This window comes from Hirsutella rhossiliensis (assembly GCF_020360975.1).
Source record: "Hirsutella rhossiliensis strain HR02 chromosome Unknown scaffold00018, whole genome shotgun sequence".
NCBI classification, from domain to species: Eukaryota; Fungi; Ascomycota; class Sordariomycetes; order Hypocreales; family Ophiocordycipitaceae; genus Hirsutella; species Hirsutella rhossiliensis.
This window is the reverse complement of record NW_025408684.1, coordinates 695006-713674: the sequence shown is the minus strand read 5'-3', so window position 1 is coordinate 713674 and position 18669 is coordinate 695006. Positions and strand designations below refer to the sequence as shown.

The 18669-nt window shown below is 58.4% G+C and overlaps 7 protein-coding genes across 7 annotated transcripts; 3 read left to right on the top strand and 4 right to left on the bottom strand.

The window, feature by feature from the left end:
- Nucleotides 1-3302: 3302 nt before the first annotated feature.
- On the top strand, nucleotides 3303-4411 carry HRG_11017 (uncharacterized protein; the record flags this gene model as incomplete). The annotated part of the gene is made up of 3 exons (XM_044869487.1): nucleotides 3303-3380; nucleotides 3444-3597; nucleotides 3660-4411. The coding sequence occupies 3 exons, from the start codon at nucleotides 3303-3305 to the stop codon at nucleotides 4409-4411; spliced, it is 984 nt and encodes a 327-aa protein (XP_044715438.1).
- Nucleotides 4412-4913: 502 nt separating this feature from the next.
- Nucleotides 4914-5835, top strand: HRG_11016 (methyltransferase domain-containing protein; the record flags this gene model as incomplete). The annotated part of the gene is made up of 2 exons (XM_044869486.1): nucleotides 4914-5285; nucleotides 5338-5835. The coding sequence occupies 2 exons, from the start codon at nucleotides 4914-4916 to the stop codon at nucleotides 5833-5835; spliced, it is 870 nt and encodes a 289-aa protein (XP_044715437.1).
- Nucleotides 5836-6185: 350 nt separating this feature from the next.
- Nucleotides 6186-7189, bottom strand: HRG_11015 (NADPH-dependent FMN reductase domain-containing protein; the record flags this gene model as incomplete). Its single annotated transcript, XM_044869485.1, has 3 exons — nucleotides 6186-6527; nucleotides 6650-6895; nucleotides 7163-7189. 3 exons carry the CDS (start codon nucleotides 7187-7189, stop codon nucleotides 6186-6188), a joined length of 615 nt encoding a protein of 204 aa, XP_044715436.1.
- Nucleotides 7190-8800: 1611 nt separating this feature from the next.
- HRG_11014 (uncharacterized protein) lies at nucleotides 8801-10442 on the bottom strand (the record flags this gene model as incomplete). Its single annotated transcript, XM_044869484.1, has 3 exons — nucleotides 8801-9163; nucleotides 9245-10177; nucleotides 10332-10442. The coding sequence occupies 3 exons, from the start codon at nucleotides 10440-10442 to the stop codon at nucleotides 8801-8803; spliced, it is 1407 nt and encodes a 468-aa protein (XP_044715435.1).
- A 1483-nt stretch (nucleotides 10443-11925) lies between these two features.
- HRG_11013 (uncharacterized protein) lies at nucleotides 11926-13343 on the bottom strand (the record flags this gene model as incomplete). Its single annotated transcript, XM_044869483.1, has 3 exons — nucleotides 11926-12980; nucleotides 13064-13230; nucleotides 13306-13343. 3 exons carry the CDS (start codon nucleotides 13341-13343, stop codon nucleotides 11926-11928), a joined length of 1260 nt encoding a protein of 419 aa, XP_044715434.1.
- A 1000-nt stretch (nucleotides 13344-14343) lies between these two features.
- HRG_11012 (impB/mucB/samB family domain-containing protein) lies at nucleotides 14344-16284 on the top strand (the record flags this gene model as incomplete). The annotated part of the gene is made up of 3 exons (XM_044869482.1): nucleotides 14344-14481; nucleotides 14545-15991; nucleotides 16049-16284. The coding sequence occupies 3 exons, from the start codon at nucleotides 14344-14346 to the stop codon at nucleotides 16282-16284; spliced, it is 1821 nt and encodes a 606-aa protein (XP_044715433.1).
- Nucleotides 16285-17564: 1280 nt separating this feature from the next.
- Nucleotides 17565-18372, bottom strand: HRG_11011 (FKBP-type peptidyl-prolyl cis-trans isomerase domain-containing protein; the record flags this gene model as incomplete). Its single annotated transcript, XM_044869481.1, has 5 exons — nucleotides 17565-17740; nucleotides 17799-17872; nucleotides 17950-18000; nucleotides 18060-18117; nucleotides 18186-18372. The coding sequence occupies 5 exons, from the start codon at nucleotides 18370-18372 to the stop codon at nucleotides 17565-17567; spliced, it is 546 nt and encodes a 181-aa protein (XP_044715432.1).
- Nucleotides 18373-18669: the final 297 nt, after the last annotated feature.

The following is an 18669-nucleotide window of genomic DNA, read 5'->3' as shown; positions in this document are numbered from 1 at the left end:
ACTTCCGCTGCCGCGAGCCACTCATGGCCCAAGAACAGACGAGCTGGACAAGGGTTGTACGTCCATATGCCTGCAGCCATGCCATCTCGCGCTGCGAACCAACCAGCCGGTACGATGTTCCCGGCATGTACTGTATGTATGTACAGTGGAAGTGCTGCGCCGTGCGGGATGAATCGATGGTGAGCCCCATGTTGACCGACCTGGGCCATGGGTGTCGACGGGGGATGCACAACGAGTGCCTTGCACTAGGTACTGTATGGCTGATGTGGCCTCTTAGCCGCGCTCCCTCGGGAGGGAGAGGGAGAGGAAGGGGGGGGGGGTGTCTGATGCAGATCCATAGCCCCAAATGTTCTAGCTGACGCTTTCTTCTGGCGGTACCTGACGGGATAGACAAGAAAGGTGAAACACAGCCATGTGCGCCTCGGGCTTACGACCGTGCCTGGGATTCATGTCGTCCTCGTCGTGGCGCCCCGGGTCCCATCATCAAGCCCAGTCGGGCACGCACGCGCAGGGAGGCGAGCCCGTCGCGAGAAAAGAGGCAACAAGCGTCTCGTCGAAAACAAGAGTCGTGGTCAGTTGCACAGCATAGTTGGTCCGCTACCGAGGGCGCACGCTGCCTCGCTCGACCTGAAAAGGCAGGCCCTTGACGGCTCGAGATGGCTTGGGCGAGCTCGGTCATGAGCGTCGACGGCAACGAGATGAACAGCAAGCCAGTCTGAGAAGCCTTGCTTTTGCCCTTGGCAGAAAAAGCAATTTGGCGTGCTTTTGCAGTCGCAATAATTATCCCAAGTGCCGAATCCAAGTCGAAGCTGTCAATGCGGCGATCGCCGTCAAGGGCCCATGGCCTCGTCGCCTGCCAAACGTTCGGCCCCCAACGGCCGCTGCATTGCCTGCGTCAGCAAGCTGCAGTGTCTGATCTGTCTCATGGAGGCATGCGTACAGTACCTTGTTGGTGATGTTCCCAGGCTCGGCTATTCGCAGACACGGCTGGCCCTAACTTAGCAATTTTACTGGATGAAGCTGGCCAGTAGTTTCCAGGTTGCAGCGTCGGCCCGCCTCGCTGGCTGCATGGCACAGTAATCGATAAGGCCATGTTTTCCACGGTACCGGTACTCCGTACAGGAATAATAGCTTTTATCATTCTAACAGAAAAGAATCGCCTCGCTTACGAAAAGTAATGTGCAGATCGATATTAGATAATTCTTATACCATGTAAACCTCAGAAGTGTCATAAGTTACCAATGGGGTATTTACCATAAAAGGTATTCAACAATACATCAGAGCAGGGAGCAGCGATCAAACTGCTACACCTGAAATGGAGATTCGGTGTCGTGTACGAAGTAGTACGACGGGGACAAGTCTACTCCTAGCGTGTTCAGGTCAGAGCTCAGGGTGCATGGCAGGCGCTGGTGGCAAGAACCATGAAGGCTTTTTCGAGATAAATAGCATGTGATTGTGAGGAGAGTTGAAGCACGTGCTTAGAACGTGAACCGACCGACTCATTCGAGAGCATGAGCGGTCTCTCGGCGGCTGGCCTGCCAAGGGTCCAGGGTCCAGCAACTACATCCATACTTCGATAGTCAACCGATGTGCCAAGGTTGAGCTTGAATGACCCAAGGGTTCCCATCCAGGCTTGTCGAAAGTCGTGGCACATTTTGTCTGCAGTGATGTCAACCCGATCGACTTTGATGGATTCTGTGAGGAAACCACTGTGTTGTGCAGGCAAAAGTGAAGTGACACTCCTACAAAGGACCTGGAAGTGGACTCTATATGCCATGGAGGTGCTGGTGGCAGCTGACAGATTCCCAATCCATGTGATGGATTAATTACATCAAATAACAAGGGCGAGGCAATACCTCGAGGTACGCTTCATGGCTCCTTAGAAACCAGATGGTACACACAAAACGGCACGAGCGGTAGCCAGTCTTCCTTTACTTGGACTCTCTTCCACCATCTGAGACATCCGAGCACGAAAATGTGACCAGGCCGGGCAACGGCCATGTTTGGGTTGCATTGCAAGAGTGGCGAAGTGAGGAACTAGAGGCTTATTCCCGCGGCTTGCCGCGTGGAGACTGAAGGAGTTGAGTGTCGGTTGAAAGGCACACTCGACGCGAACTGTCAAATCAACGAAGTCACGTTGAGAGCTGATCTCTGTCCACGGACAACTGACGAGCAAGGGTCAAACACGGCCAGGCGTCGCGACGAATGACCATGGAAAAGCGTGAGATAGAATCAATCGAGTTGCTCGCCTCGCCCTGGTGAATAATCTGCCAGGGCCTTTGAGTGTATGTGTGTAAGCGGCAATTTGCATTGCCACTTGGAGAGCCGTCACGCCCTGAGCAATGGCCGACGTTGGGTCAGTGGGCGTTCGTGCCGGGGTCATGATACTGTAATGTAGGCATCATCAGGCAAAAGCGTTGATTCTAGAGCCATTCCACTTTCATCCGCGGCGTATACGCTCGGGGTTTGCGTAGTAGAGTACAGTACAATCTTGAATTGGTATTTGGCACCTTGTCCCCCCGGAATGCGGACGGCTCTTCCGCGTTCCCGGCCTTGCTGTCGCAAATTTGCCAGCCTGGCGACGGGCGTTGGGTCCCCTGCAGCCCGTTGAGGTTGATTAGTGACGAGCCAACCAAATTCCGTGGGCGAACTGCCCTCGTCGGGCAGCGCCCAGGCCCCCATCGATAGCCACAGCCGCGGCGGTCCCAGGGCAGAGACGTTGGGCCTGCGGATGCTCGCTCGCTGGCTCAGTAAAAGGGGGCATGGCTTGCTTGATGCAGCACCGGGATAGTTAACTTAACCGTTGCCACAACCGTTGCCCCCACGAGGCGGGCGGGTCTGCATGTCCAGTGACAGCTCGGGGGCCAATGAGCTACCTAGGTAGGTACCTAGGCACCTACTACTGTAGATACGTACAGTACCTACCTTTAAGGTACGTAGCAAAAATGGCCGAGGGCGACTTGATTGGGTGGATTCGCCGGCGCTTGCCCAGGGTGCCAAGAGCACACAGCCCTGGCAAGAAAAGAAGCGCCGGGGATCGCTGCCTGTCTCAGAGCCGCTGGCAGTACTGTAATTTGATCACTCCTTCGTGCAGTAATTATGTTTTCCGATAAAGGCCCCGTTTCGTGTCTCAAGGGAGGAGAGGGGACCACATCCCCCTGAACCACGACGTCATGGCAACAGCAAGCCTGTCGGGTCCATTTCATATCCCAGGGACCCAGTGCGAAACCCGGCATCGTGAAGACTCCATCCCTCATTCACACACTATCGAGAGCCGTGCCCTGCATCCGCGCCACCACATCATGGCTTTTTTGGAGTCTCCCAGATGCACGGGCGCGCCAGAGTCTGCCCCTAGCGATGCTGGCGTCGCGGGAGCTGGGGTAAGGACACGCGCCGGGCGAGCTGACGAGCAAAGGCAGCCGGCGGCTGACATGGCCTCGCAGATCCTGTTGTCCTTCATGGTCACTGCATGTCTGGCCATCGTCTTGTCCGCCACCGTCATCTGGGCCGACTTTCGAGCCAAGGACTCGACCATCCGGCGCAAGCTGCTCAATGGATACAGCGATTCCCAGATTCTGCAAGGCATCGGCATTCAAAGTGAGGCGCGCTGCCTGCCAAAGGCCATCCATCATCACCCTTAGCTGACTCGAGGCTTGCAGGTGTAGGATTGGCCAAGATGAACACGCTGGTGCCGTACCACTTCTTTCTGATATGGATGCTGTCTCTGCTCTCCATGGCGACGCACAACGCCACCTTGCTGGCTCTAGTCCACGACTACCGCCGCGATTGGGTCATTCGGTGGATGAGGCAGTTCCTCATGTTTGTCAACCTGGCATTGTCCAGCGTCTCTGGCGTGTTCGTGCTCAAGGCGGTGTCGAAAGGACTCGAGAACGATACCTTGCCCATCGCTTGCGTCTGGCAGGTTGACGGCAACGGGGCACCGTCCAGCATCGGGCTATCATACGTGGGAACTATCGTCGTCATCGGAGGCAACGGCATCATTTTTGGTTTGGCGACCTGGTATCTGCACAGTCGAGACCAGAAGTTTTACAAGGTCGTCCAGGTCGCCGGGCTGTTTCTAATGACGGTCATTGCCGTGGGCGCCGCCGTGCGCATCGGCCTCCTGTCGCAGGCCTTTGGCCATCCGTCGGTGAAGCTTAACGAAGAGGGAGAAAAGACGTGGGGCTTCGGGCAGCTTCTGTCCATGCTGCTGTTGCTGTTCCCGCTCGTGTCCGTCGTTGAGATCTACAGGGGCGAGATCGAGGTAGCCAGGCCTGTCGAGGATAAGCCCCAACGGCCGTACGATGGAGAGCTGCAGTCGAACCCCCACCCATTCCAGCCCAACCCGTTTTTCGGGTCGCAAACGAATCTCTTCAAGCAAAGGGATGGCCGGTCTGGCAACAGGATCTGAGCAGCACTAGGCAACGAGAGGGCCGACAGTTGGCAGCCCATTGCGTTCTCAGCGCCAGAACTTGCACGCAGTCACCCGTGGACGACGTACGCCAACTGTTTGGAGCCAAGGCGTCAGCAGATGTGCGACATGTCCCTACAGCCACTCGTGGGAGGATGAAGGAGTGAGTTAAGCCTGCTTCGCTGTATTGGCGTGGGAAAATGCAATTCCGAGGCTGCCCTGCTTCTGAACGGTTCTCGCGCATCAAGCCCGGATAGGTCAGTCCTTCCAAATTCGCCTCTCCAAGGTGCCTGCCTCGGCCCCCTTCGTCGTGCCTGCCGTCTCGGCACAGGGTGCTGGGAATTCGCGGGAGCCAACCCGGCTCGCAACACCTTGGGCTCTCACGCCCCGAGGCCCAGTTTCTCGCGCCAACGCTGTCTTTTCTCTTCCAGTCCCGTCTCCATCAAACACCGCGCCCAGGATTCGTCCCTCTGCACAAGGATAGAGGTCCCTCGCCGTCAGGATGAAGCAAAACCGGATCCTAATTCCTCTCTTCTGCGCGGCCGCCGCCTTCTTCACCCTGGCCCTTGTTCACCAGCTGGGCCGCGAGACAGAGCTGTTGCAGCAGCACATCAAGCCGGGCACTTACCTGCAAGTCAGCGGACCGTCACCGAGGAATTCAAAGCTGACTCGTGTCCGCCCGCTTCCTCGCCCTGTGCACAGCAATGCCTCCCGAGACACGAACCAGCAAAGCGCTTCTTTCGAGCAAGTCGCGCTCAAGCACGGCACCGACAAAGTCACCACCCACAGCTATCAGCACATGTATGAAAAATATCTTTTGCCTCTCCGAAGCCTGCCCTTAAAGATGCTGGAAATCGGGCTTGGCTGCAACATGGTATTGTACTCATCTTGTCAGACCGTTATCGACGTGCCACTCACCCTCAAAGGACTATGGCCCTGGTGCATCTTACTATACCTGGCTCGAGTATTTGCCCAACGTTGAACTGTACTTTATCGAATTTGACGCACTGTGTGCAAACAAGTATCAAGACAAGACGGCCAATGCCCACGTCTTTGTTGGCGATCAGGCGGATGCTGATTTTCTCGAGCGTTTCGCCGCCGACACGACGGCCCACGGCCTGTTCGACATCGTGGTTGACGACGGCGGGCACACGATGGAGCAGCAAATGACATCGCTGGAACGTCTATGGCCAATCGTCAAGCCCGGGGGGCTGTACGTGATTGAGGATCTTCAAACAAGCTATTGGGTGGACTACGGCGGTGACCCTTCGACTCGAGACCCGGCCAAGCACACAACCATGAAGTACCTGTACGGGATCTTGGACGAGTTGATGGCCAAGAGCGGATCCAACACCATCAGCCATGACTTGCTGTCAGTAGAGTGCATGGCGGAGATTTGCACATTGCAAAAGCATGGCGAGTGAAGAGACTTTCTCCTCACTGACAACATGTAAGGGCAGGGAAGTGCTTGTTCAGGGCCTGGGAATGGACCCGGGTTATCTTCCATTCCGTTCTCGCGCAGCGGCGGATGCTTCTTGTCAGGGCTGGATGGGCTACATTCCATCGAAGCTACGGAATCTTCCTAGATACTTGCTTTGCACATGGTGAAACATTGAACAGGAAAGCTGCCTGTGCCAATTCGCTGTCTCGCCTTTCCCGTCAATGAAGCAGTCCCCGCTAGTGGGCCGAGCGGCCGGGCGCCGACATTTGCCGCGCCGTCGACCTTTGCCGCGTCCGTCTCGGCCTACTGATCACCGGGTCCGGTGGCCCGCAACTAGCCAAAGGCCTTGGCAACGGTCTGGTAAAAGGTCTCGCCCTGGATGGTGGCAATCTCGAGCTCGAGAGCGCTGGGCTGTCGGGAGCCATCACCGCCGGCGAAGGTGCCGGCACCCCAAGGGCTGCCGCCGTGAACCTCGGACAGGTTGGTCAACTGGGCGAAGGATTTTGCGTAGCCGAGCGGGACGTAGTTGATTCCGTGGTGGGCGAGAGTCGACATGGCTGCGATGCACGTCGACTCCTGGCCGCCACCGTGGCCGCCCGTGGAGACGAAGAGGCCGGCATACTTGCCGTAGAAGCCACCCGAGGCCCAGACACCGCCCGTCTTGTCCCAGAAGGTCTAAGGGGGGAGGAGAAAAGACGCATGGTTAGCAGCAATCTAGCCACCACCCTAGCCTTGACAGCAGTGCTGGACGGGCTCGGGTCCCCGGATCCAGGCTGCGTGGGGCCACATGTACATACCTTCCACTGAGCGGGAAAGTTGCCGTATCGGGTGGGAATACCAAGGAGGAAGGCATCGTACTTAGTCAAGACTGTGGGATCTTCCAAGACGCGGATATCAGTGGGCTTGGCCGGGGCGTGCATTTTGGCCAGGACTTCGTCGGGGAGCGTCTCGGGGAGCTGATACAAGTCGACTTGGCCGCCGGCCTTTTCGATGCCCTTCTTCTCGGCCTCGGCCAGCTGCCGAATGTGGCCGTACATGGAATACTGTACGAGGCCGAGGGCACTCCGTCAGCGTTGGTCTGGGAGGGGGGCGACAAGCCAGAGGGAGGGGGGGCAAAATTCAGAGCACGGCAATCGATGTACGACATGGAAACGCAAGGAAGTGTAACGGAGGGACGGTGAGTGCGTCGCCAGGCAGTCGTGTCACCCGTGTCTGCTGGCTTCGGGGCGAGAGGGGGCACAGCAACAGGCAAGACGGCTGGCGGGGAAAGCTGTTGTAAAAGAGGAACAAGAGCGCAGGAAAGGACTAACAAAGACAATGGCAATCTTGGGAGCCATGGCGAAGTTGCTGGAGGGATAATGGATGGCCTGGCTCGAGGAGAGATCTTGACGAAATCAGATCGGTTGATGTCTGCACGATGGAAGAGGGAGGGGAAGAGAATTGTGCGTGTACTACAGGCACAGTACAAGATGAGGTGATGGTAAGTCAGCTGTTGGTAGCACACTGCAGCAGCAACAACAGAGCAAAGGTCCCGGCCGAAAGGGAGGGGGGGTTTTATATGAGAATGGGAGGCCCGGCACGGCGATTCGGGAACTGTGGCGGGCCACAGCCGTCGTCGACTTAGCCCCCAAGTAAGTTTGCGGGCAGATGCGTCAGTCAACCGGGACAGCATTGATAAGCTTCCCGGTTTCCTCGTCGGCCATGGCGACGACGCCGCCACTCTCTGGCTCCCTCACTCTTTAGTCGTTCTTGTTTTGGACTCGGCGGGACCAGGCAGAGCTACGCAATGCTCAGTTCCTGGCGCAGAGGCAGACGGCGAGCAGCATCGAGCTCGCATCGTGACATGAGCGAATTGGTGACGCGGCGGGCGAGCTCTACCGGGTGCCCCTCCTTCCCCTTCCCCCACCACCCCGCTCGTCCCAAAAGGAAGAAAGCCGATATGTACCAAGTACATGGATGCAGCCGGGGGTGGGGGGGGAGGAAGGAAACGGGCGGGCCAATCCCGACCCCGAGTTCGCCACTCCGTTACTGAACCTCAGCTGGCCGGCTCAACTCGTCTCCCGTCTGCCTCGTGCGTACGTACCAGTCTGGAGAGAAGCCGTGATCCGAGACGGAGGTGGCTTACGAGGCCGGTGTGGTGGGTGTGTCGAGGCAGCTGTTGAGCGCGAGGTATGGAGCACTGTGTACTCTGTACCTAAGTCAAATGCTGATTAATGCTCTCCCCCTCCGCATGGGACGATCCGCTCGTCGCATCTGCGGGGCTCCCGGCGATTAGCTAAAGCTTGCTAAAGCTTGCTAAAGCTTGCTAAAGCTTGGATAAGCGGCTTCCTGGCGTCGCCAATGGCGAGCCGCTTGGCCCCCCTGCGCTATCTGTCGCGGATAGCTCTCCAGCTGCTACCCGTTGCTGCGGGATACCGGCTCCGAGGACTATACGCGCATTGCTCCGTGCCGCCTCGGGGTGATGAGTGAGGCTTCCAGTAACACGAGCGTGTCCCGCTTGCTGCCTCTCACTGGTCTTTGTAGCTGCCCGGCCGCTCCTCCGTCATCTCCTCGTCGCTGTGTGACTCGGCAGCGCGTCGCTCATCGTGTCCCACACAGGCCGCGAGAGAGACAGGCTTGGTCCAAGCAATCATAAAGAAGGGGCAGCTGGGGTCAAAGAGGATCGCGGCATAAATGTCGCCGGCCAACGCCATGATTTAAACTACCTAGCCATCAACCAAAGCCACCACCCCGAGCACATTTGTATCTGCGGCAGTGAAGCTGGGAAGAGAAGAAAAAAGACGAAATATCATCAGAAACCCATTATATAGCTCCAATGGTAGCCGACATCATGCATCGCTCCCAAAAAAAAAACAGCGCTCATGTGGTATCTGCAACCCCCTAAAGCCACTCCGACAGCCCGCCGGCGACACAGCAGCATCGATGCGAGAGTCCAGCTGCTCACCCCGTCAGCGGCTCACCGGCTGCGCACTCGACGGCTCAATCACGATCGCGGGGAGGCCCGAAATTCTCAGGCTCGGCAACTGAGGGATCCCGCCGATTCGTCGACCTGTTTGTGTCTTTCCCGATCCCGTCGCCGCCGCCTCCGGACCACCTGATGCCGACGGCCGGGCGCCGTGCTCGCTCCACTCGGCTGCCGATCGGACAGGCCCCGGGTAGTCTGGCGGTGGCTCATCAAGTGGCGTGGTGGACTGCGTGAGCTCTGCATCATCGTCCAAGGGGACGTCGTGATAGTCAGGAGGCGGCATGGCCACGTCTCCTAAGTCTGCCTCGGCAAGCTCGGGATTCGATCTCGCCCGGGCATGTCCACCCTGTGGCGGCGGCGCTTCCGAGTGGGATCCACCTCCAGCACGGGCCGAGTTGGGTGGCAAGAGGTCGCTATCGACACTCACCAGGGAGCTTGCGCTTCGTCCGCGCCGGTGCCGCGCGAGAGACGGAGCGCATGACTGGCTCGAGAGGGCAATGCTCGCGGCATCGGAAAGCAGCCCCATGCGCTCGCTCTCGTTGCTGTTTGCGCGGATCCGCGTTCCATCAGGCCTGGCCACGCCGAGGTCTGCGTACGAGACTCTAGACACGGAGCGTTGCCTGGTCTCCTGGATCCGGCTCACCTCTCGCCGGAGCTCGTCCAACTCGCCAGTGCTGGTGGTGGTTCTCGAGTGTGCGCGAATCTCGGCCAGAGCTTCGCCATCGTTTCGTCGCCTCGCCTCGTTCTGTTGTCTCCTCAGCTCGTCTCTCTCGACAATCTGCCGCCGCCTTGCCAGCCTGATCTGATAGAGCGTGTCCATTTCCTCCTCGCGAAGAGCCTCGCGATCCTCGTCGGTCGGCAAGGCGATGACCACGTCAATGCCGTCTCTTTCGCCTTCGCGCCCCAGAACCTGTTCATTGGTGGACGCCATGAAGCTGTAGGGAGGGAGCGTCATGACGGAGCGGATCGAGGCGCTGCGGTCAACGTCGGCCTCGGCGGCCGCCTCGACAGCAACGGTGTTCCTGCTGCCGTGGCGGCTGCTCAAGCCGGCGCCGGCGCCGTTGATGTTTGCTCTCGAGACGTTTACTTCCGAAGTGCGCCGCCGCTCATCACCGCCGCTCAATCTCGGCGACGGCCGAGAAAGCCGGTGTGGCGATTGCCGCCTGTCTGTAGCGTCGTCCTCCCAAGCTCGTTCGTACCGGCTGCCGTCCGGCTGCCAGGCACTCAGCATGTTGTCCACCACATCGCGCCGAGGATCGCCCGTCTTTTTCCCTTGGCGTTGGCGGCGGCGACGGCGCTTGGCGAGTATTACGCCCAGTAAGGCGATTGAAGTGAGGAAGACGAAGATGGCGACAATGACCTTGAAAAAACGTCCCGGGTTAGATACGGACTCTGGCTCCGGGGCAAACAATGTAGATTCTGCCAGGGAGCGCAGAGAAAGGGCCGTGTGGAAGAAGAGGGGATTTGATGAGGAATGTAGGGGAAGAACAAGTCCAATTCATCAACCAACTTACAATGAAGGCGACGTTTTTGTCGCTAAGATTTCTCCGCATCAGCGCAGCAGCGTATCTCCGGCCGCGAGCGGCGCCACCAGCGACAGACGCCGAGTGACCCTGAAGGTGCATTCTCTCTGCCGTTGCCCGGGCCGCGCTCCGGAAGAAGACGAATAACACAAGCGGGACACAGAAGGGGTTCAGCAGCAGAGCTGAGCATGAAAGTGCGTGGCGAGCGTATGGGCGAGTCGACGTCGGAGCTGGGAGGCGTTCAACGACTGCCAAGCGAAGCTGTAGCTGCGACAGCACACAAAGGACCCCCTTTCGGGGTCACCGCATGGATGGCGCACTGCTGGATGCCGGAAATCGAGTCAAGACGAGCACGGCCAGAGATGGGAAGATGAAAGGAAGACGAACACGGGCTTGGGCTGACGGGGAGGAACAAGGGGGCTGGGCTCGAAAGGGACGGTGAGCGAGGGTGTGTCAGATCTGGGCACGATAACCTACCACACTGTGAGCCCCCCCTCCTATTTCGGCACACCCTGCTTGCCTGAGCGGGCGGCCTGTCGCTTGCCTTCCATGTCAGACAGGCCGAGTTCCTGTAGGTGGTACAAGACTTGTGCAGCCCAACAGGCAGTCCGAGCCATCCTGGCGCTGGAGTCCTGGACAAAGGGTACCAGCCTGCCTGCGTCGCCTGCAGGGTCTGAAGGGAAGCCGTGCCCCCAAATTCGTTGCCTCGGCGCACACCTTATTCGTCGAAGCATGGTATAGAGACATTGGACGCGTCGAAGCTGAACAGACTGTCCCGTCTTGTGCACTTCCGTCGACGAAGCAGTTGGATTCTTTGATGGCCTTTTTTCCGCCTCCCCCACTTTTCTTTGGCGTTCACTTTCCCGGGAGGGCAACGCAACGCCACGGTGGCTGGACAAATCGGGCCACCGCACAGCCCGGCCCTTGTTCGGTAGCAGCCCATCCCATGATCCACCACCAACACACCACCAGAGGGGGAAAAGGCAAGGCGAAGAAGGAAAAGAAGAAAAAGTGCATCACATTCGACAGTCGGAATACGTGGACCAAAGCGGCTTCCCCAGGTCGCCGAGGCGTGCTAGCCTGGTCGGCCGGGGAGCAGTGCATCGGTACCAGCATGTCAGTAAAGTAGGTACTTGGACACGGTCCGGCGCTATCATTCCCATGTAGCAGCTCCAGAGTCCAGACACTTGCACAGCAAAACTCTCTCTACAAGTACCAATCCTCAGATGGATAGTACCTACCTAGGCACGTACCTTCTGTGCCCTACATGCCATCCTGTCGCCGCGCAACTCCAGACATGTCTCAAGTCTGCCTCGTCATGGGCCTGCAGATGCAAAGGCACGCATGTGCTCGTGGCGGAGGCGTAGCGCCATGCCAGTCAATAGTGCGTCACCGCACCGCGCAGACATTCAGCCCAGCAGCCATCGTCTTTCAGTTCCAACGGGGCCGACCGCCATTCCGTACCGCCCAATCAGGTCTGCGCGCTGTTCCGGTCGTGTCTGACCTTATCCAACCCCAGGCATCATAGGGTTAGGTACGGGCGTTAAGAGGCAGCCAAGACAAAAGACATGTCCCCCCTTACGCCTTACCCAAACTTCTTTTCAAACTTCTTCAACATGCCCGTCACACCGCGCTCCAGCCTTCCGGCGTTCTCCTCCAGCTTCCCCCTCGGCTCTTGTTTGGGCTGATACTGGTGCGGAGTCGGCCCCGAGTCAGCCTCGCTCGGCCGATACACCTGCTGGTGGATCGAGTAGTCCTGGCCCGGCGCCCCTGATGGCGTCTGCGGTCCGTGCGGATAGCCCGAGTAGCCCCCCGGCGGGGGCGGCATGCCGGAGCCCGTTATCGGCGGCGTAGGCTGCGAGGTTGTCTGGGTTAGGCCCGCGGGGGCAAACCGGGGTGATGCTGGGAAACTGTTCGGACTGGGCCCGAATGGGCTCGCCAACCCCGCCTGCCTGGGCATCGTCATCGCCCTCTGCATAGCCGGCTGCTGCGGAGGCGGCATGCCGGGGCTGGCAACTCCGGGACCTCCCCCGGGCTGCGACGCCGGAGGGAGCCCCGGGGTAAAGGGCTGCTTGTGGTAATCGTGCGCCACGGCCACGGCCAGAGGGTTGAGGGGATCGTCATCCAGCGGCGGCGTTTTCTCACGATGTCGTATCGTCTCCGGCGCGGCCGGCGCGGCGGGGTTGTATGCCATGGGCACGAAGTTGCCCTGCGGCGGAGGCGGCGGCGGAACGGCCCCCGGCGCCTCCGGAGACGCTGTCATGGCGGCACCTTGGGGGAGAGGCGGGTGTTGCGACGTCGTCGAGGCGCCGGCTCCGTACTGGGGGTCTGAGATGGCTGCCCTCTCCAACTGTTGCACGACAGAGCTCATGCCCGCGGCCTGTGGCGGCGGCGCGGGCTCGTCCATGACCTCTACCTGGGACGGCGGCAGGACGCGCCTGACGCCGTTGACGAACTGCAGCGCGTCTTGCTGCGTCCAGAAATAGGCGTCGAGCGAATGGAGCTTGTAGTGGTACTTGTTCTCGTTGCGAGGGTCGTACGTCGGTAGATGCCACTCGCTCTGGTCAACCGCGTCGGCGACGGTCAACGACACCATGCAGTGGTGCTTGTACGAGTATCGCACATGAGTCTGGTCGAGGACTGCGCCGATGCGACACAGCCATGGGTCGACTTCTTTAGCCGACATTGGCCGTGACAGCGCACTCGGGTGGCGCACAACTCACATCCGAAAAAGGCGTCCTGGTCCTCTGTGCCAGGGTAATTTGCTATCTCGATGCGGCATCTCCTCTCGCCCGCATTCTCGAATAGATAGACATAGGAGCCCTTGTCGAACCGGTGATGCCGGGGCTTTGTATCGGGCGGTCCGTACAAGTAGTGGATGTCACCGAACCTACCCAGGCCAGGCCAGAGCGTGAGCGATACTGCTTCGTCTCCGGTCGAGCGCGTGAGGGAGTGCCTCGCTTACAGGGTTGCCACGTTCTCTTCGCCTGGCCGCGCTGCCATGGCTGGGTTCGGAAAAAACTGCGCAGCGGCGATCGTTTATCCTTTTGGCAGCCCGAGGGCCGAGTCGAGCGAGGGTCGCCTCGAATGATTTGCTTTGCTCCTTCCACACGTCTTTTTGCAGAGGAGACGCACTTGGGCGGGGGATGACGGCTGATGAGATACAGTAGAGAAGAGGGGGAAAAGGAGACATTTAGAGCTCAGCTCCCGGTCAGTATTTGTACCGCAGCCCTCAGCACCCACCACCTGGGCTGATCGGCGTTGTCCCGGGCGCTTAGAGGAGCATCGCATCTGACCAATCGAGGTGGTTGAGAAACCGGGAGCTTGTCTGTGCCCGGTTCATCACCCACGCGGGCGTTTCCATAAGCCGTTTTGTCGGCCGGTCCCTTGTAAACCTTAACCCTGAACTGGAGATGTGCGTTGTTGATCCGTTTTCATGGATCGCGCCGTCCCGCGCCTGCTCCTCTACCCCCTTCTCCACGGCACCACCATCGCCATCTCACCCCCGCCCGCGCCAATACATCTGCGACAGGGGCGGTCAGACGACAGGTTTGTCATGCAGCAGCGTCTGAGACTACCGGAGGCGACGAGGAGGATACCGTCAACGCCCTGGGCACGCAGCACGTCGACCTCTGGGCTTGGCGCTATCGATATATTGAAAGACGGTAGACCCGCTATCTCGAAAGGAAGAATTCTGTTCGCCCCAAGATCGAGATGCGCTCGACCTCGGCTGCGAAGCGGAGGAACCAAGATTCAATCGTGTCAAGCTTTGGCCCCGAAATAGACTTAGTGGATGCACTCAAAGTCACATGACAGCGTGCGGGCCTCCGACGCGACCGTGGCTGAGCTGAGACGTCATTTGCCAAACAACCGCGTTTATTGTCAGCAGTCGACGCGACCGCCTAGTTTACAAATGTTCGACTTGCCCGGGAATTATTATCAAAGGACGACCCTTCGTCACTTGAAATCAATGTGCTGACCGACCTGCTCCGACCCGTCCGACATGGCTGCGACCGAGCGTACGCATGACGACGGACAGCAAATGGAGGAGGCGGAGGAGGATAGCCTCAGGACCCTCAAGTATCACTTGCTGGGCCCGTCCTTGACCAAGGCTGGCCAGGACAAGGTCGATCAAGGCAAGGTACGCTACTCGCTCTGTCCCTGGAAACGGAAAGTATGGTCAGCTCAACGTGGCCATGTCTAGGTTTCCGAAATCATCTACAATGCGTCTAAAGGCTCCAAGTTCTTCAATCGGGAAGAGGCCCGCGACAAGATTCTCACCAAGAAAATAGAGCAGATCCTGCAACGGAAGCGGAAGCTCGAGGAGCGTGACCTATCCCGCGACCTACGAAACGCCGACCGCACGATTGCCGAGCTCGAGGTGTCCCGGGATCTTACACAACACGTTGTTCATATCGATTGTGATGCCTTTTATGCAGCGGTGGAGCAATTGGAGAGGCCTGAGCTCAAGACCCTGCCGTTTGCGGTCGGCGGCGGCGTTCTCACAACTTGCAACTACGTCGCCCGACAGTTCGGCTGCCGCTCTGGCATGGCCGGCTTCGTCGCAAAGAAGCTCTGCCCTGACCTCATCTTTATCAAACCCAATTTCCAAAAATATACCGCCAAAGCCCAAGAAATAAGAGAAATTCTTGCCGAGTACGACCCGCGATTCGAGAGTGCCAGCATTGACGAAGCATACTTGAACATTACTGAATACTGCGCAGAGCGCGACGTTGGTCCCGCAGAAGCAATTGAGGAGATGAGAAGCGAGATTCACCAAAAGACAAACATTACCGTCTCGGCCGGAATTGCCGCAAACACAAAACTTGCCAAGATTTGCTCGAACATGAACAAGCCCAATGGCCAGTTTGTCTTGCCCAATGACAGAAGTACCATCATGGCATTTATGCGAGACTTGCCGACCAGGAAGGTCAACGGCATTGGCCGAGTCCTGGAACGAGAGCTTCTCGAGGTTGGAGTGAGAACATGCGGGGACATTTACGAGCAGAGGAAATACTTGAACCAGCTCTTTGGAGAAAAGACTTTTGAATTTCTGTTGACCTGCCATTTGGGGCTGGGCCGCACCCGAATTCAGCCTGCCGAGGACTATGAACGGAAGAGCGTCGGGACAGAGAGCACGTTTGGGGAAATGTCCGATGGCGCAAAACTGCGACAAAAGCTGCGCTCGACGGCGGAGGAGCTCGAGCAGGACATGAAGCGAGCCGAATGCAAAGGTCGCACGTTGTGCCTCAAGGTCAAATTGCATACCTTTGAAGTTTTGACACGTCAACAGGTCATGCCGAGGGCAATCGGCCTCGCAGACGACCTCTACAGCTTTGCGTTGCCTATGCTTGCCAAGCTAGAGCAAGAAATGCCAGGCATGAAGCTGCGGCTCATGGGCTTACGCTGCACGCATCTCGTCAGCACCAAGAAACCTGATACAATGGCCTTTTTTGGGTTCAAGCAACGGAGACTCGCGGCCGAAGACGAGCTGGAGTCGGAAGCTGGTAAAAGAAAGGCAGCCGGAGCCTTGGAAGACGAGGCCGGTTGGGAAACGCTGCTTACGGAGGAGCCACGTCCCAAGGAGGCCGACAGGACGACGGACTCGAACTTCATAAACGACATGGACGACGCCAGTGCGCTGGCATATGGTAGGCATGGCAAAGAGATCGTCTCGAATCCGGTAAAGCCCATGACCGAACGCGAAGAGGAATGGTGGGACTGTCCCATCTGCCTCAGGCCGCAGTCTGCAAATGAGCGACAGTTCAACGAGCACATTGACCTCTGCCTATCTCGTCAAACGATACGCGATGCGGTTCAGGGTGACGAACCGGAACGGGCGCGGGACAGCCCGCCTGGGAGCAAAAGACCCAAGACTGCGGAGAGAAAGCGAGGGAGGGCATCTGCCTCGGATCCCAAGCAGAAGAAGCTGTTCTTTGGATAGGCCGGCCAGTTACGACTGTGACGAATCATGACTCGACGCCTCTTTCTCACGATCGCGTCAATTGCCCATCCCTAGTTGGATGATTCTGGGCAACGACTCATGAGCAGCGCGGGTAAGGCATGAAGCTTGAAATTGTAGGTCGGTTAGCTCTCCCCTCAGAGGACCATACAACGCCGCCCCGACTCTAGAAGTGCATTCTACTTTTCATCGCCGACCTGACCGACACGGCTAGCTCTTTTTCAGCACTTCTCGATTGGCCATTGTCTGGAACACCAGCCTCCTGATGGGCTGTCGCTCCTGCGTCCCACTCGGCAAACGTGTTGCTCCAGAGGACACGCGGAGCGAGCATGTCGTCAGGACGCCAGCACATTGCTAAGCTCAGCCACGAATTGCAGCTGTATGTGCACAAAAACTCGCCGTGTCTGCTGCAAGTGTCACCAGCTGTTCTCCGATAGACCGGGCCGGCGTGCTCAGGAGTAGCTGCTCCGCCGCCTGGGCACCACCACTTTTGTTTCCATTGTAACGGCTTTTGAAGTGCCCACTGTGAGGTGGAAGAGGGCGAGGATTTCTTCCCCGCACATTTTCTTCACTTCTTCAATATAGCGGTTCACTTACCTTTTTCCTCCCTGAGGATATATGTGCTTCACCTTTGTTGAGTGTTGTCTGGCGTGCAGCAACGCCAGTTCTCTCCCTCTCTACGGGCTACTCGGGCACGTTCTCGACCCAGTCCGCAGCGGCGATGAGGGCACCTTGATGCCAAAGCCTGGCTCGAGCATGGCCAGAGCAGGACCACCTCAGAGTCATCTACAGTGCACGTATCCAAGCCATCATCCATCGGCTCATCCGCCTCCGCCTGAACCCTAGCTCGGTTCCCAGCGATTCGCCCGGGTTCGTTTCGGGCAGACGGCTGAACATGGACGCCTTGTGCGCTGGCCGGGCGTTGGATTTCACTGATATTTCAACCTCAACTTGGTCTGTGCATCGCTCGTGTCCCGCTTACAGCCCGCGGCAGTCCTCTGACCTGGCAACCTGCTGTATACCCACACGGTCCGGCGCTCCGGTTTGACGAAACAAGGACGCTAGAGCAGAGACTTGAGGAGGATCGCGGCTCGCTACATGTGTCATTCACGTCGCATGGCAACACGTTGAACAACGGGCTGGGCCATCGGCTATGGACGCCTCAGGGAGCTGAATCACGCCAGGTAATCAATTGCCAGAAGTGACCTCGTCGCGCAAGTCTCGTGCATATGCTGGCTATTTGTGGTTGCTCAGAACCTTGACTATAGCTCCTCGTGCCCCTGCACGTCGTCGGAATCGGTGAGCATGGTCTTGGCGGCACTGGCGGCCTCGGCGGCGGCGCTGGCGACCTTGTCCGACACCTTGTCTTGGACAGACTTGGTCTTGATCTTGTCGGGTTTGGGGACTCCGGCAATGGCTACCAGCTCGGTCTCGAAAACTGTAGCGGCCGTTAGCCATCGACGTGTAGTTAAGATGGACCTGCGGGGAAGACGTACTGAGGGTCGAACCAGCAGGGATCGGGCCCATGGCACGCTGGCCGTAGCCGAGCTCTGGGGGTATTGTCAAAGTCCTACAAGCTTCAAGTCAGCCAGACACACGCCCGACGGGTGTTTGACGGGATTGGTCCATGGCCACGGCGAAACTCACCGCTTCTCGCCAATGCACATGTTCAAGAGGCCCTGGTCCCATCTGATGCCACTGTTAGTCGGTGGACGAGGGCCATGCCCGTACGCAGGCCGGAGAGAAGGGCGACACACCCCTTAATGACATGGCCATTGCCCAGGACGAAGGAGAGAGGCTGGTCCCTGTCATAGCCTGGGGGAGGGAAGTAATCAGCATTGAGCCTTGTTCCTCGGGCAAGCTAGGAGACGAGAGTGGCTCACTGGCATCGAATTTCTTGCCCGAGTCAGCGAGGGTGCCTTTGTAGTGCATTGACACGTTGTCGCCGCGTTTCGTTTTCCGGTCGCATTCGACGGGCAGCGTGACGTCGATCTTGAGCTCTTGGGCGGCGGCGGCCACGAGGCTGGCACAAGCCGAGACCACCGCGGCAAAGACGACTGCAGGCTTCATGATTGTGCTGTTTCGGGGGTCTGTCTGGAGGAGGTCCTTTGTGCCAGGAGTGAGGACAGGAAAGGCGTGGTGATGATGGATGGAGGTCTGCCAAGGTGTAGGCGATGGCCGAGAGAACAGGTACCACCTTGCGCCAGGCAAGGGGGGGCTGCAGGTAGGGGTGGTACCTGGCAGGTACTCGCCGTGCTCTCATCCATTGTACATCGTACTCCGTACATGCACGGCAGAAAGGGGGGGCGGGACAGATGCTAAGCTCTCGGTGCTAGGTACCAAGTTAGTGGCCCTCCTCCCGAGGTT